At 61.4% G+C, this 12,963-nt stretch overlaps 5 protein-coding genes across 5 annotated transcripts; 2 read left to right on the forward strand and 3 right to left on the reverse strand.

Annotated features, from left to right (window-relative positions):
• Positions 1 to 259: 259 nt before the first annotated feature.
• EHS24_008739 (uncharacterized protein) lies at positions 260 to 3,349 on the reverse strand (the record flags this gene model as incomplete). Its single annotated transcript, XM_028624042.1, has 2 exons — positions 260 to 3,174; positions 3,232 to 3,349. 2 exons carry the CDS (start codon positions 3,347 to 3,349, stop codon positions 260 to 262), a joined length of 3,033 nt encoding a protein of 1,010 aa, XP_028476016.1.
• Positions 3,350 to 3,771: 422 nt separating this feature from the next.
• On the reverse strand, positions 3,772 to 5,939 carry AAT1_2 (aspartate transaminase aat1; the record flags this gene model as incomplete). The annotated part of the gene is made up of 8 exons (XM_028624043.1): positions 3,772 to 4,722; positions 4,843 to 4,907; positions 4,946 to 5,015; positions 5,081 to 5,088; positions 5,443 to 5,499; positions 5,690 to 5,709; positions 5,844 to 5,877; positions 5,936 to 5,939. The coding sequence occupies 8 exons, from the start codon at positions 5,937 to 5,939 to the stop codon at positions 3,772 to 3,774; spliced, it is 1,209 nt and encodes a 402-aa protein (XP_028476017.1).
• Positions 5,940 to 8,519: 2,580 nt separating this feature from the next.
• On the reverse strand, positions 8,520 to 9,137 carry EHS24_008741 (uncharacterized protein; the record flags this gene model as incomplete). The annotated part of the gene is made up of 3 exons (XM_028624044.1): positions 8,520 to 8,595; positions 8,675 to 8,815; positions 8,872 to 9,137. 3 exons carry the CDS (start codon positions 9,135 to 9,137, stop codon positions 8,520 to 8,522), a joined length of 483 nt encoding a protein of 160 aa, XP_028476018.1.
• Positions 9,138 to 9,738: 601 nt separating this feature from the next.
• On the forward strand, positions 9,739 to 10,771 carry EHS24_008742 (uncharacterized protein; the record flags this gene model as incomplete). The annotated part of the gene is made up of 3 exons (XM_028624045.1): positions 9,739 to 9,891; positions 9,965 to 10,465; positions 10,508 to 10,771. 3 exons carry the CDS (start codon positions 9,739 to 9,741, stop codon positions 10,769 to 10,771), a joined length of 918 nt encoding a protein of 305 aa, XP_028476019.1.
• Positions 10,772 to 10,991: 220 nt separating this feature from the next.
• EHS24_008743 (uncharacterized protein) lies at positions 10,992 to 12,882 on the forward strand (the record flags this gene model as incomplete). The annotated part of the gene is made up of 8 exons (XM_028624046.1): positions 10,992 to 11,034; positions 11,080 to 11,127; positions 11,198 to 11,261; positions 11,307 to 11,435; positions 11,480 to 11,626; positions 11,681 to 12,079; positions 12,127 to 12,458; positions 12,674 to 12,882. The coding sequence occupies 8 exons, from the start codon at positions 10,992 to 10,994 to the stop codon at positions 12,880 to 12,882; spliced, it is 1,371 nt and encodes a 456-aa protein (XP_028476020.1).
• Positions 12,883 to 12,963: the final 81 nt, after the last annotated feature.

Below are 12,963 nucleotides of genomic sequence, written 5' to 3' on the forward strand. Positions count from 1 at the left end.
CACAGCCCTGTCTGCCTTGCGTCTTGGGCTCGCGCGCACGGCGGGGCATGTCCGTCGTACAGAGCCCGGCGCGTGCAAGGGTGCCTCCCAATTGACCCCTCACGTATCCCCCAAGATCCACTCATCACCCGCTGCCATACCCCTTCCTCCCCCACATCTCCTCCCCCTCCCTGGCCCCCATCTCCCACTGATCGTCTGCAATCCAGCATAATACATAAACAATAAACACTAACACACCACGCCCCACTTCTACCTCTACTCAATCCGACGCCTTCCTAATCGTCCTGCGCTCCTTGTCGCCGACGACCTTTACGAGCCCCTCCTCTTGCATGCCCTTTACGACCTCTGCAAACTCTGCGTGGTCGAGGGGCACGCTCGACTGCTGCTCAATGGCGCGGATGGCGGCCGTCCAGCGCAGGCCCGTGGTGCCCGCCGCGTTCACGAGGGAGAGGATCTCGCGCTTGAGGTCGGCGCGCACGCGGCGCATCGTCTGGCCGGCACCCGTCGTGATCAGGTCCAGGTCAATCTGGCCCGTGAGCGGGTCGGTCGCCGACTCGCGCAGCGCGGCGCGGATGAGGCGGTCCGCCTCGGCCACGTCTTGCAGGTCGACCGACTCGGAGAAGCGCATGCGCGCGTGCGCTTCCGAAAGACGGATCATCGACTCGAGCTGACGCGTCGTGGCGGTGATGCGGCGTTCAGACGACCGCGCGTCCTCGCCGACTTTACGCATCTTGACGTACGCAGCGACAAGGGCGTCCGAGGCGGGTCCACTGAGCTCCGGGTTGATCTTGCTGCGCGCATAGGTAATGTACGCCGTGAGCATGTCGACGGGGAGAATGTCGTTTCCGGCCGCGCGCTCGGGCCGGTCTTCGAGGTACAGGCCGACGAGGTGCGCGGCGAGACGACGGTCGTTCATCTCGTCGACCTTGTCGAGGACGAGGTAGAGCAGGTCGAAACGCGAAATGAGCGTCGGTGGCAGGTCAATGTTGGCAGGGATCGGCAGCTTGGGGTTGTACTTTGACCCAACGGGGTTGGCGGCCGCGAGAATAGACGTGCGCGCGTTGAGCGTGGTGATGATACCGGCCTTTGCAATCGAGACAGTCTGCTGCTCCATGACTTCGTGCAGGACAGAGCGCGTCGCGTCGGACATTTTGTCAAACTCGTCAATGCAGCAGATACCGCCGTCGGAAAGAACAAGGGCACCCGACTCGAGGACGAGCTGCTTGCTGTCCGGGTCGCGAGTGACGTATGCAGTGAGACCGACAGCCGACGAGCCCTTGCCCGAGGTGTAGACACCACGCGGGGCAATCTTGTGGACATACTGCAGGATCTGCGACTTGGAGGTACCGGGGTCACCGACCATGAGGACGTTGATGTCACCGCGGTAGCGCGGGCCGCCGCCACCGCCGCCGCGCGAGATCGACTTGTTGGTGCCGCCAAACAGCTGCAGGAGGATACCCTTCTTGACGTCGTCCATCTCGTAGATACTGGGCGCCATGGAGCGCGCGAGCATGTCGTAAATGTCCGGGTGGTGCGACAGCTCGAGCAGCTTTTGCTCCATCTCGGCCGTCGCGCTGAGCGACAGGTCGGGCGAGTCCTCGTCCATCATCTCGTCTGCGGCACGCTGCGTGCCCTGCATGACCTCGGCCTCGTCGTCTTCGCCACCCACACCCACACCGGGGGCCCTTTCGCCGCCACGCGTCGACGGGTCGAAACCCATCCGAGCAGCGTTGGTGCGCTTGACGTGGACAACGTCGACAAACGTCTTGAACAGGGCCTTGATGGAACGCTGGCGCGGGTTGACGCGCACGGGGATCGAGCGGAAGATGCCCGTAATCACTACACGGTCACCGGGCTTGACAAGGTCGACAAGCTCGTCGTACATGCACAGCGAGACAGTGTGCGGGGTCTGTCCATCGGGGACAGCATCGGGGGTTTCCTGCAAACGAACCACTTGCTTGTCGATAAACGCGGAACGATTGTGGATGAGGGCCATGGTGCCGATCGAGTTACAGACATCGCGCGGGCAGCGTGTGGGCTCGTTGATGCGGCCACGGTCAATGCCGACATCGACCGTGTGCTGGCAGACGAGGCAGCGGAAAAAGGCCGTCTGCATGTCTGGAATCACCGGGGTGGCGCGGATGACCAGGCCCTTGACAGTAATGAGCTTGTCCGTGTCGCCCGGGTTGAGGTCGCGCATGTTGACGGTACGGTCGCCGCCAAACGTGCGGACCTTGAAGACACGCCCACCGAATGCCTTGAGCTCGTTCTCGAGCGCCGTGAGCTCGAGGTCGGACATGTCGCCGTCGGCGTTGCGCGCCCTGGCAGCGTCAAGTTCATCCTCGGCCGCCTCGACCACGACGTCCTGGAGCACCTGGTCCATCAGGGGGATCACCTCCTGCGGGTAGTTGACAATCTGGTGGTACAGCTTCTTGGACGGCGGGTAGGCGAGCACGTTGATCGCGTCCAGGTTCAGGTTGTTCTGGCCCGTCTGGCGCATTTGGACAAGGTATCCCTCATACAAGGGCGTGTCGGCCTTTGCGGCTGACAAGTTGTCGTACAGCGGCATGACGGGAGGCGCGACACCGCCAGCCTCAATGGCGGCCTTGGCGACAGTCTGGTTGTAGACGGCGCGGTACTTGGGCTTGAAGCCATGCAAAAAGTCGCGGAACAGGTTCATCGACTGCTGCAGCACAATCGACGTGCCCCAGATAGACGTGACGTTGGCAGTCTCGTCGTCGTCCATGTCATCCGTGGCCGACACCGCGCTCATGGTGGGCACGTTGCCGAGCGCAGACGATGGGTGGGCACGGTGCGGGACAGGCGTGGCCGCGTCGCTGTATACGCCCGGAGAGCTCGCAGCGAACAGGTTGGGTTCGCCATTGATATTGTTGCCGTTGCGCTGGCCTGCGCGGCGGGTGAGCGATGGCGAGTTGACCACACGGCTAGAGTGGATGTCACCACGCTGCTTGCGACGAGGAGTGCTACCGGCGCCGCTGCTGCCGCCGCTTGCCGGGAAGAAGAGCGGGGTCTCGGAACGGAGCGCGCGCATGCGCGGGCCGCTCGCCACGGACACGGCGGACGCTGCAGACGACGAGGCGGCAGCACGGCGGCCACTGTTGTCTCCACGGCCGGGGGACGAGGTGGGGAAGTGGAGGGGCGAGGACGTCGGCGCTGGAACAAGTTAGTGTGGGTGTTGGTTGTGCGCGGGGCTGGCTGGACAAAACTCACGAGGCTGCTGCTGGCGCGGTGCGCGCGGGGTGGCATTGGGTGATGAGGTGGGGAAGTGCAAAGGAGAAGAAGAGCGAGGGTTTGTGCCGCCTGTGCGACGGCCTGTTGGGGTGGACATTGCTGGTGAGGGGGATGGAGAGAGATGGAGATGGATGGATGGGTGATGGAGCGAAGAGATTGGACGCGCCATCCCATTTCCCACATTGGCCCCGCGCGTTCAGGAGACGCGTCGGCGCGTCGAGGCGTCGAGGGCCCGTGGTCATAATTCGAGTCTCCCACGGTGGGACTCACATCCTGTTGCGCTCGTTCAACCCCACACGCGCTGCTGCTCCTCGTCTGCACACAAATGTCCAACGGTTTTGCATATGCTGTGTCGCATCCGCCTGTATATGGTTCTACACGGTCCGTCCCCATCCACACAAAACAGCATACACACCACGGGGTAGGGATCGGATCAAAAGGGGGAGGGGGTGGGTTGGGGGGGGGATTAAACGCGCGTCTCTGTCTTCTCACTCTTCTCTCTCTCTCCTCGGGTGATAATTACATGGAAGCCTGGGGGACCGCAGCAAGGTCGCCCTTGATGGCCTTGCTCATGCTCTCGGCAAAGTAGCGAATGTTGTGCTCATTCAATCCAGCCATCGAGATGCGGCCGTCGGTCGTCATGTAAATGTGGGCATACTCGGCCAGAGCCGCGACCTGCTCGGGGGTGAGACCGGTAAACGAAAACATGCCAATCTGCGACTTGATGTGGTCCCAGTTTCCGGGGGTCTGGAGCTCGAGGAGAATGTCGTACAGACGCGCGCGCATGGCGATAATCCTGTCAGCCATCTTCTTGACTTCGCCGAGCCACTCGGTGTAGAGGGCGGGCGAGCCGAGAATGGTGGCGACCAGCTGGGCCGGGTGGAGAGGAGGCGACGAGTAGAGGGGGCGAATCACACGCTTGAGCTGGGACAAGACACGCTCCTTCTCCTCGGGCGACGCGGTCACCATGGAAAAGGTGCCCGCACGCTCGCCGTAGAGACCAAGGTTCTTGGCAAACGACTGGCAGAGCATAATCTCGTGGCCCTGCTCGACAAAGTAGCGGAGAGCAAACGCATCACGGTCGACGTCGCCCGAGGCAAAGCCCTGGTACGCCATGTCAAAGAACGCGAGGTGACGCTTGCTCTTGACCAGGTCGGACAGTTCCCTCCACTGGGCCTGGGTGAGGTCGATACCCGTGGGGTTCTGGGCACAGGCGTGAAGCAAGATGATGGAGCCCTCGGGGGCGGTGGTCAGGTCCTCCTTCATGCCGTCAAAGTCGAGACCAAGAGTCTCCTTCTTGAAGTAGCGGTAGCGCTTTACCTCGAGACCAGCCTTGTCGGCAATGGCAGGGTGGGCACCCCAGGTGGGGTTGGGGAGGTAGAGAGTCTTGTTGCCCGGGTAGAACTGCGAGCAAAACTCCATACCGATACGGAGCGCACCAGTGCCAGAGATGGACTGGACGACGGCGACCTGGACGAGGTGTTAGTAAAATTGAATCAATCTGTTGGGGGAGGGAGGGGGCCATCGGCTACCTCCGACAGCGTATGCCGGCCGGCGTGTGCCGCCGTTTAGCTCCAGCACTGTACTTACGCGGTTCTCCTTGAGGGGTTTCGAGTCGGCGCCATACGCAAGCTTGGACGCGAGCGACAGGAACTCTGAGAGACGGTGATGGGGAGGTACTCCTTGTCGGTACGCTGGGTGTGGATAATGTCCTCGGCCTTGCGGACCGAGTCGAGCACGTAGGGCTTGCCATTTTCGTCACGCTAAGCGACGAGTCAGCCAGAGGTTTCAAGGGAGGGGGGGGGGGGGGGGCAGTGTCAAAACTCACGTAGGCGCCTGTTATCGCAAGAATGGGAGCGGATGATGTGGTGGTGGCAGAGGGGGGGAGCAAAAAGGTTGGTGGTCAGTGCGTGCACAACTTTGGGCCGGCGGCAAGGCGAGAAGCCACGCGCAGGCGTGGGGGAGGGGGGGATTGCGATAGCCGGGAGGCGTCGAGCACAGAGAGCCCTCGTGTGGTCGGGCCCAGCGACACGCCAGCCCGGCAAGGCGCTCGCAGGCGACGCGGCAGGCGGCGGCGGTGGAGAGCACAGCAAACAAGAAAAAACGATGTTTGCCGGCCACCCCGCCTGGACACTGCCGGACACCAAGAGTCGCCCCTTCCCTGCCCTCTTGACTCGATAAACAACTCACCGACTCCGACGTTGATCTTGCTCTTGCTGGGATCACGCTTGAACGCGTCGGTCACACCTGTGGGGGGTGTCAGCTAGAATGCTTCAGAGGAGGGAGGATGGCCCGCTCCACGGGTGTGTGTGTATTCAGCTCAGCGTGTCGGCAGCCGTCGAGAGATGACTGCCGCTGACACAAGCGCGCCGGCACATTGGGTGGGCCGAGACACCCTGGGAGCTGGCCTTTTTGGGCTCTTGCCACTGGGACTCACCAAGGATGGGGTCGGCGGGGCTGGATGGGTGTCAGTGGGGAGGACAATGGTGGGGACGACGGCTGTGCCAGGCTGTTGTGGACTACGGCCTGCGTGGCCTTGTTGCAGGCGGTAGGACCAGCCGGCGGCAGCGCGCAAGAGAGACACTACTCACCCCTGGGGCACTTTTGACCAGAAGCTTGTGATGGCTGTTGTGAGGTGTGAGCGTGTGGAGTGGATGCAAAGCAGGGGGAGCTGTAGACGTACACATTGTGGGTGGGGAGGTTGCAGGTGGGCGGGGTGAGGGGGATGAGTGAGGGGGGGGGATGATAGCAAGAGAGGGAGAGGATCAAGACGAGATATTAAACACAGGACGGCCATGCCGGACCGGAGCTGTCCTGGCTGGGGGGGAGAATACCCGGGCAATGACGGCCAAGCAGCTCTGCCCCGCACCCAGGGAACGAAGAGGACGAGGGTCCCCGTTTTTCGAATATCCCTCTTCCGTTTTCGAACACTCTGCGCTCTGCCAGTAAGCGGGTTAACGCGACCACGACACGGCCTGCACATGCTTTCTGCATTGCCGACGGATCATGCATTCGGCGCGCTTGGCTCCTACGCTCCTGGCTGCCAGCACACGGAGATCACGGATAAATATTCTCTCGCGCCCACCCATCCTTTTTTCCATCGAAATAAAATAACACGGCAACATTGTGTGTTTTCGATTTCCACAATCACCCCCACACCCTCTCCCCCATCGTTGGACATGTCTGCAGCGTTGGTTGTTCGGAACCACACGTACCCTTATACACCCCCTGCCTGTCTGCTTCGTCGTCGTCGTCTTGCACACAGTACTGCGCACAGTTTTACTCGGCGCGTGCCGGCGGGAAAGCCCGGATACTGACGGACGATCCTGACATGATCGTCACCGTTCGAACAGCAGAGCCATGGTTCGACCTGCCAAACTGACCCGTCCGTTCACGCAGGACAGACCAGATGTATTCACGGTATACCTCTCTGCAGAGGAGCACAACAGCATACGAGCCGAGCAAGACGCGTTGCAAGCAGCGCAAAGGATAGACACAGACACTGTGGCCACTCCTGCTCAGGCGACCCCGCCAGTCGACCCCACGGGTCATTGCCCCACGTCACGCCATGCCGCAACCTGTACCGCACACCCACAACAAGCAGTCTTTTCATTCAATAGAGCCTACACGCGCACCACCCCTGCACCCATGCACGCTTACACACCCACAGCGTGGTCCCTATGCCTCGGTTCCCCGGTGCGCGGCCCGATTGTCCTGCCTGCTGCCTGCCTGCTGCCTGCTGCCCACTGCCGCAAGATCCCGAAGCCTAGCCAGACTTGTGCAAAAGGTCCGACTCGGAGCAACATTGAAGCGTGCGGGGGGGCTTGCATCAACCGCCGGCAAAAGCCCATTATCCGCCGCGGACATGTCCCCTCCCCCTTCCACTCTGCTGCATGCAAACACCCGCGCGTCCACGTCGACTCGACCATGGGCCTGGCCCAGATGGCTGGAGGAGAGGGAAATGGAGGGGGAACAACAAAGAAACCCCGAGTCGAGGCACACGGACGACCCCGACCCCACCCACACCCGTCTCCCTCCGCCAGTGCCGCCGGCAGCACCGTACACGCACCGCATCTCCTCCGAACATTTCCCGACGCATCAACGGACGCCATATGCATGTGCTTCTGGCAGAAACGTGCCGTGCTGGCCGCCGCGCTGGGTGGACCGCTCTGCCATGTTATGACCGTGCATGGCCCTTGTGCCCACGCAGGTCGTGGCCGTGTCCAGACGTCGACCTCGGAGCTCTCCCTCCGAGTGATGACATCGACTCGTTTCGTACCGCGGCCCCGCCTCGCCGACTGAGGGTGGACTTCACATCTATCTGGCCTCCGGGTTGGGCATGACTCGAGGGCACGTACCCAACACCCTTTCTCTGTACACTCCAAAACAATGACTCCAGAACAATAAAGCACACCAGGCGCACGTACCGTCTACCCACTGTACCACTGTTGCGATAAGTGCCGGCCCTCGCCAGGGTTGCGAGCCAGCGTGCGGGGGCCGGCGGGGGTGTGTGGTAAGGGGGCTGTGGGTGGGTACAAGGCCAGTGCCGCGTCGGTGGCAGAAGCAAGCAAGCCATGCAGCCAACACACCGTGTTGTTATCTCGACCATGTGCGCTGCGGGATCTGGGATGAGAGATCTGGCCTATTTCTTATCAAAGAACCACCCGCGTTCATCAGAGTGACGGCCCATCAGGCGGACTGCGTTGCGGTGGATCCGTTCGGCGGCGGCGAGCGTGTTGTGCGATTCACATGTTTGTATCATTACCGTCACATGTCAGCAGGATGAGCATGCACCGCTCGTCCCAACTGTGTACTGCGTGAGTGATGGCCTGGGAGGTGCGGTGTAGGAGCTCTCTCCAGCGATCCGGTGACAACACACAGTGACCTTGTGTCCGACGAAGAATTGGCTGTGGGGAGCCCATCAGCATGGCCAAACGTCCCGCCGTCCACGGTTCCCGGTGTTGGTCGTGATATGAACACTTGGCTCTCGAGTCGCCCAGTGGTGTGGGACCAACGCAGGTGAGTGTTGACCGCGGTCAACGGCCGACGGTGCTGCTCGCTTTCGAGCACCGCGGTCGACGACGTTCGCGTGCGCCCATCTCGCATTCGGGTCGTAGCCCATGGCCCACTCTCTGTCGCATGGCTGAGGCCTGAGGCACGCCAGGCCATCCACAGCCCAAGCTATAATCAACAGTCGAGGTCAGTACCGTCAGCAGATGAGGGGATCCCTCGTGTCAACCATATACTGCATTCCCCCCTTGCCGCCTCTACTTGTTCTCCTGGGCCTTGAGGGCCGCCTGCTCCTCGTTCCACTCAATGATGGCACGCTCGCAGATCCGGAACCTGGTATGTCGCAGTCAGCTCTCAGAGATCAGAGAGCAAGGGATCACGGTCACTGCACTGTCTGTTTCCCGCAACTCACGCCTCGAGACCCTTGGGGAAGCCGCCGTATCCAGTGACGTGCATCATGCACTCGCGGATCTCCGTCTCGGTCAGGCCATTGTTGAGGGCTCCCTTGGTGTGTCCGTGGAGCTCCTTTTCGTGCCCGCCAATGGCCAGGATGCTGCGGGCGGGAGTGTCAGCGACAAGGCCAGCAAGCTACACCCATCTCGTCCTCACGTGATGACCACCAGCGAGCGGTGCTTGAGCTCCATGCCCGGACGGCTCCAGAGACCCTCCCACGCCGAGCGGGTCACGTATTCCTGGATGGGACGCATAAACTCGCTCTGGCCCTTGTTGAGCTGGTTGTCGACATAGGCGTCGCCGAGGACCTTGCGGCGCTGCTGGATGCCGCGGTCGAACAGGACATCGTAGGCTGCGTCGCGCTGCTCTTCCGAGGCAGAGGCAGAGGCAGAGGTGGAGGCGGTGGGGTTGGGGTTGGACATTTGCGTGTGTAGGGGGAGGAGGGTGTAGGAGGAGGACGAGTGAGTATAGATGGGAGAGATAGGATGCAGGTTATAATACTAAAACGCTGTCTCGACGCATCTGGGCATCTGGCCATCTGGCTTGTCTCCCGGAACAACTCGTTCGACAAAGCCGAACGCGCGCTTCGTCGGTAGTGCCGTCGTTGGTGCCAAATGGTGGCTACGGTTATCTACTCCGGGGGGAACGCGGTATTCGGCTTCCTCCATCGTCCATCGTCCATCCATCCATCGTCGCTCACACATGTTGCTCTTGTAACACCAGTTGCAGTCACCCATGCCACCTGTCCCTCTGCAGTCACTCTCCTCTATCATGACCTCTTCTACTTCTTCTGCACCAGCACCAGCACTCCCATGCAACGTCGGCTTCAGTGAGTTGTGCAACATGGAATGCCGGGGGACGGCCGGCACCCCGTTTACCCGGAATCCTGCCCTACTCAGGACACTAGAGAGGATGCACTCGGCTAACCACGCAACTCTCTCTCTCTCTGCCAGTTGGACTGGGCGCGATGGGCTACTGGGCAAGTGTTGGGCACTACTGCAGCCTCTCTGATGCACCGAGCAGATGGCCAAGAACCTGCGTGAATCCCTGCCACGATCCAGCACGGTGTACATCTACGACGTGGCCACTGCCGTCCTGGACAAGTTTGTCGCCCAGTACGGGTCTCTCGGCCCGGTCGTCGTCTGCGCGTCGGCCCAGGATGTTGTCGCCCACTCTGTAAGCACCGCACACCCTGGTGGCCTGGTGGCTGCCCCGCGCGGTTCCCGCTCACACGAGGACGACGGCACAGGACACAATCATCTCCATCGTGCCCGAGGGCAAGCACGTCTCGGCCGTCTTTGCCGCCACAGCCGGCGGCGCGCTCGCCGACCCGGCGGCAGTCAAGGACAAGCTGTTTCTCGAATGCTCGACCATTGACGTCGCCACCTCGCGCGCCACGGCCGCCGCTGTCGAGACGCTGGGCGCGACGTTTGTCGACGCGCCCGTGTCAGGTGGCCCAGCGGGAGCCGAGCGGGGGACACTGACGTTTATGATGGGCCTGGCAGAGTCGCACCCGCGCGTGGCCGAGATTCGAGCCCTCCTCGCCACAATGGGGAGTAACCTCTTTGCGTGTGGTGGGCCCACGCTCGGGCTCGTGACCAAAGTGTGCAACAACTATATCTCGGGCACGATCGCCATTGCCACTGCCGAGGGGTTCAACCTCGCCATGCGTCTGGGCCTCGACCCCGTCACGTTCCACAAGGTGCTGGGTGTGAGCACGGGCGGGAGCTGGGTGAACAGCAACTGTAACGTGAGTGGCACACCTGTGTCTGTCCTCTCTGATAAGTGGCAGCCTGTGCCAGGCGTGGACCCCAATGCGCCTGCGTCGAAAGACTATGCGCCAGGCTTCAAGGTCCAGTTTATGCGCAAAGACTACAACCTCGCTCTGGAGGCGGCGGCGATGGTGGACGCAACGTTGTGTCTTGGCCTGGCGGGGCTGGACGTGTACACCAAAGCCAGCGCGGATCCCCGGTGTGTCGACCGAGACTCGCGGGTCGTGTATCGGTATATTGGGGGCAACGAGGACTGGAAGCATGACAGCGGGGAGGATGAGTAAGAGGGCGTCGGTCAGACAAGCATGCATATGTGGTGCAGCTGTGGGGAGCTCGGTCATGATGGCAGAGGCCAGTTCGGCCGTTCCGCACACCCAAAAGCCCCTGTGGCTGCGATCTCGCTCGTCCGGGTATCTAGTTGCCATTCGAAATGACACCCCCCCTCATGTGCCCACTACTCCGACTCTCACTCTCTCTGTTCTCCACATCCACATCTACATTACCATGAGCTCGTCCTCGTCGGCTCACAGAACGGCACAACATACCGGTAAGCTATCGAAAGACTCCCCGATGCATAGCTGATACAGCCCAGACCACCGCATGTCCTCCGTCAACCCACCCACTTCCCTGCTCCAACAAGGTACGCTAGCAGCTTACATAGCCGCCCATGGCTACTCATGTGGGTCTCCCAACTCACAACAATATCCCAGACGCACAGGCGTCTGCGAGCGCGTCGCAGTCTTCCCGCCAGCGAGCGTCAGCAGCTTGTCTCCAGTATGTCCAATCCCCCGCCCCACCCGCGCTAACAGGGGTTATCAGATGTCGGCGTCTAAAGTCCAAATGTCGCCGTGACCCAGACCCATCCAAGCCGTGCGAGAGGTGCAAGTCGCTCAGGACAGAGTGTGAAGTGGTCAAGAGTCGCCGTGGGCGTGTGCTGGGCAGCAGAAAGTGAGCTAGCTCTACCTTCACGGGACGCAGCTGACAGTTGTCAGCAAGCAGACGGGAGTGGCCAAGTCCCTCGCCCAGGTCCATGCCGAGCTCGACCGTCTCAAGCACTCTGGCGACCTGCGCTCTCCGAACGGAAAGAGACGTCGCGTGAGGAGCGAGTCGTATGTCTCTGGGCATGAAGAGGAATATGAGTGAGTCTGGGTGATGCTTGCCTTTTACCCAAATGACGACTGACACCATTGCAGTTCCGACCACCTTATCTCTGGTGACTCCAACACCCTGTATGACATGGACGACTCGTCCGTCCTCACCGAATTGCCCCTCGAGAGCCGCCAGTCGCCCGAACCCGACAGGGGCGACCATGCGCACCCCTTGTCGTTACTGTCAAACGTCGGCTCGGCGCTGCAGCAAGAAGTCGTCGTATCGGAGGGGACGCCCACGCGCAGCACCTCGCCTGCCGAGCACCATAAACCCCACATGATCCACCCGGGGTGGTCGCGTAAGCAGCTCCAGCAAGCAGCGGCCAAGCGTAGTGTCTACTTTCGCCACCGGCCGGGGACCGTCAAGCGCGATGTGGCCAAAGTGCTGGATCCAATCTCGAGGAAGATGCTCAGCAAGGACCAGGCGGTGCAGCTTGTAGATGAGTGGGTTGGCGCTTCGCAGGGCTCTTTACTAACCCGTGTTCCTACAGGTTTATGACCATGATGCAGCCCCAAGTCGGATTCATGGACCCCAAGATCCACACGTTGGACAACTTGCGCGCCCGCTCGGCCCTGCTCGAGACGGCCATCCTCGCCATCGCTGCCGGGGCCAAGGATGCGCCAGGCGCGAAAGAGCTCGCCGAGAGCCTCTACAAGCACGCCGAGGGGCTGCTCGTTACCATTGTCTCGAGGAACACCAAGAGTCCGGAGATTGTCCTCGTGAGTTTCCGAGTGCTCGACGCGCAAGCTCACAGCAGGCCCTCCTCGCATTGTCCCTCTGGCCGAGGTGCCCGGAACGTATCGTCGATGACCGGTCGCGAACGTAGGTAGCATAACTAGCATCCACATGGCTCACCTAACAGGCTACTTGCACTGGCGATCAACATGGCCTTCGAGTTGGGGATGAACCGCGAACGGCCCTGTATTGAAGGTGACGAGATGGCCCAGAGGTTCGTTGCGACGGCGGTCCCACGAGCTGACGCGTAGATGGCACCGTGACAGGACACGTACATGGATCACCTGCTTGATTCAAGATAGGAGGTGAGCTGTCGACCCCGAACTCTAAGCTCACAGACAGTTTGAGTGCGTTCTCGGGCCGACCCCCCATGATTGCCGGTGACCTGGACCTCGTTTCCAAGAACCGCTGGCTCGACCACCCGTACTGCACGCTCGGCGACCGCATGGTGGTCGGATTCTTGGAACTTCGCTCCATTGAGGTGGGTTTCCCCTTGCTGGAAGTTGTCTGACCCATACAGCACGAAACACGCGAGCGTATCGCCAGCCTTTCAAAGTCGTACATGATCGACAGTGTGCGCGTCAGTGCTGGC

Source organism: Apiotrichum porosum (genome assembly GCF_003942205.1).
Source record: "Apiotrichum porosum strain DSM 27194 chromosome Unknown scaffold_7, whole genome shotgun sequence".
In the NCBI taxonomy this organism is placed as follows: domain Eukaryota; kingdom Fungi; phylum Basidiomycota; class Tremellomycetes; order Trichosporonales; family Trichosporonaceae; genus Apiotrichum; species Apiotrichum porosum.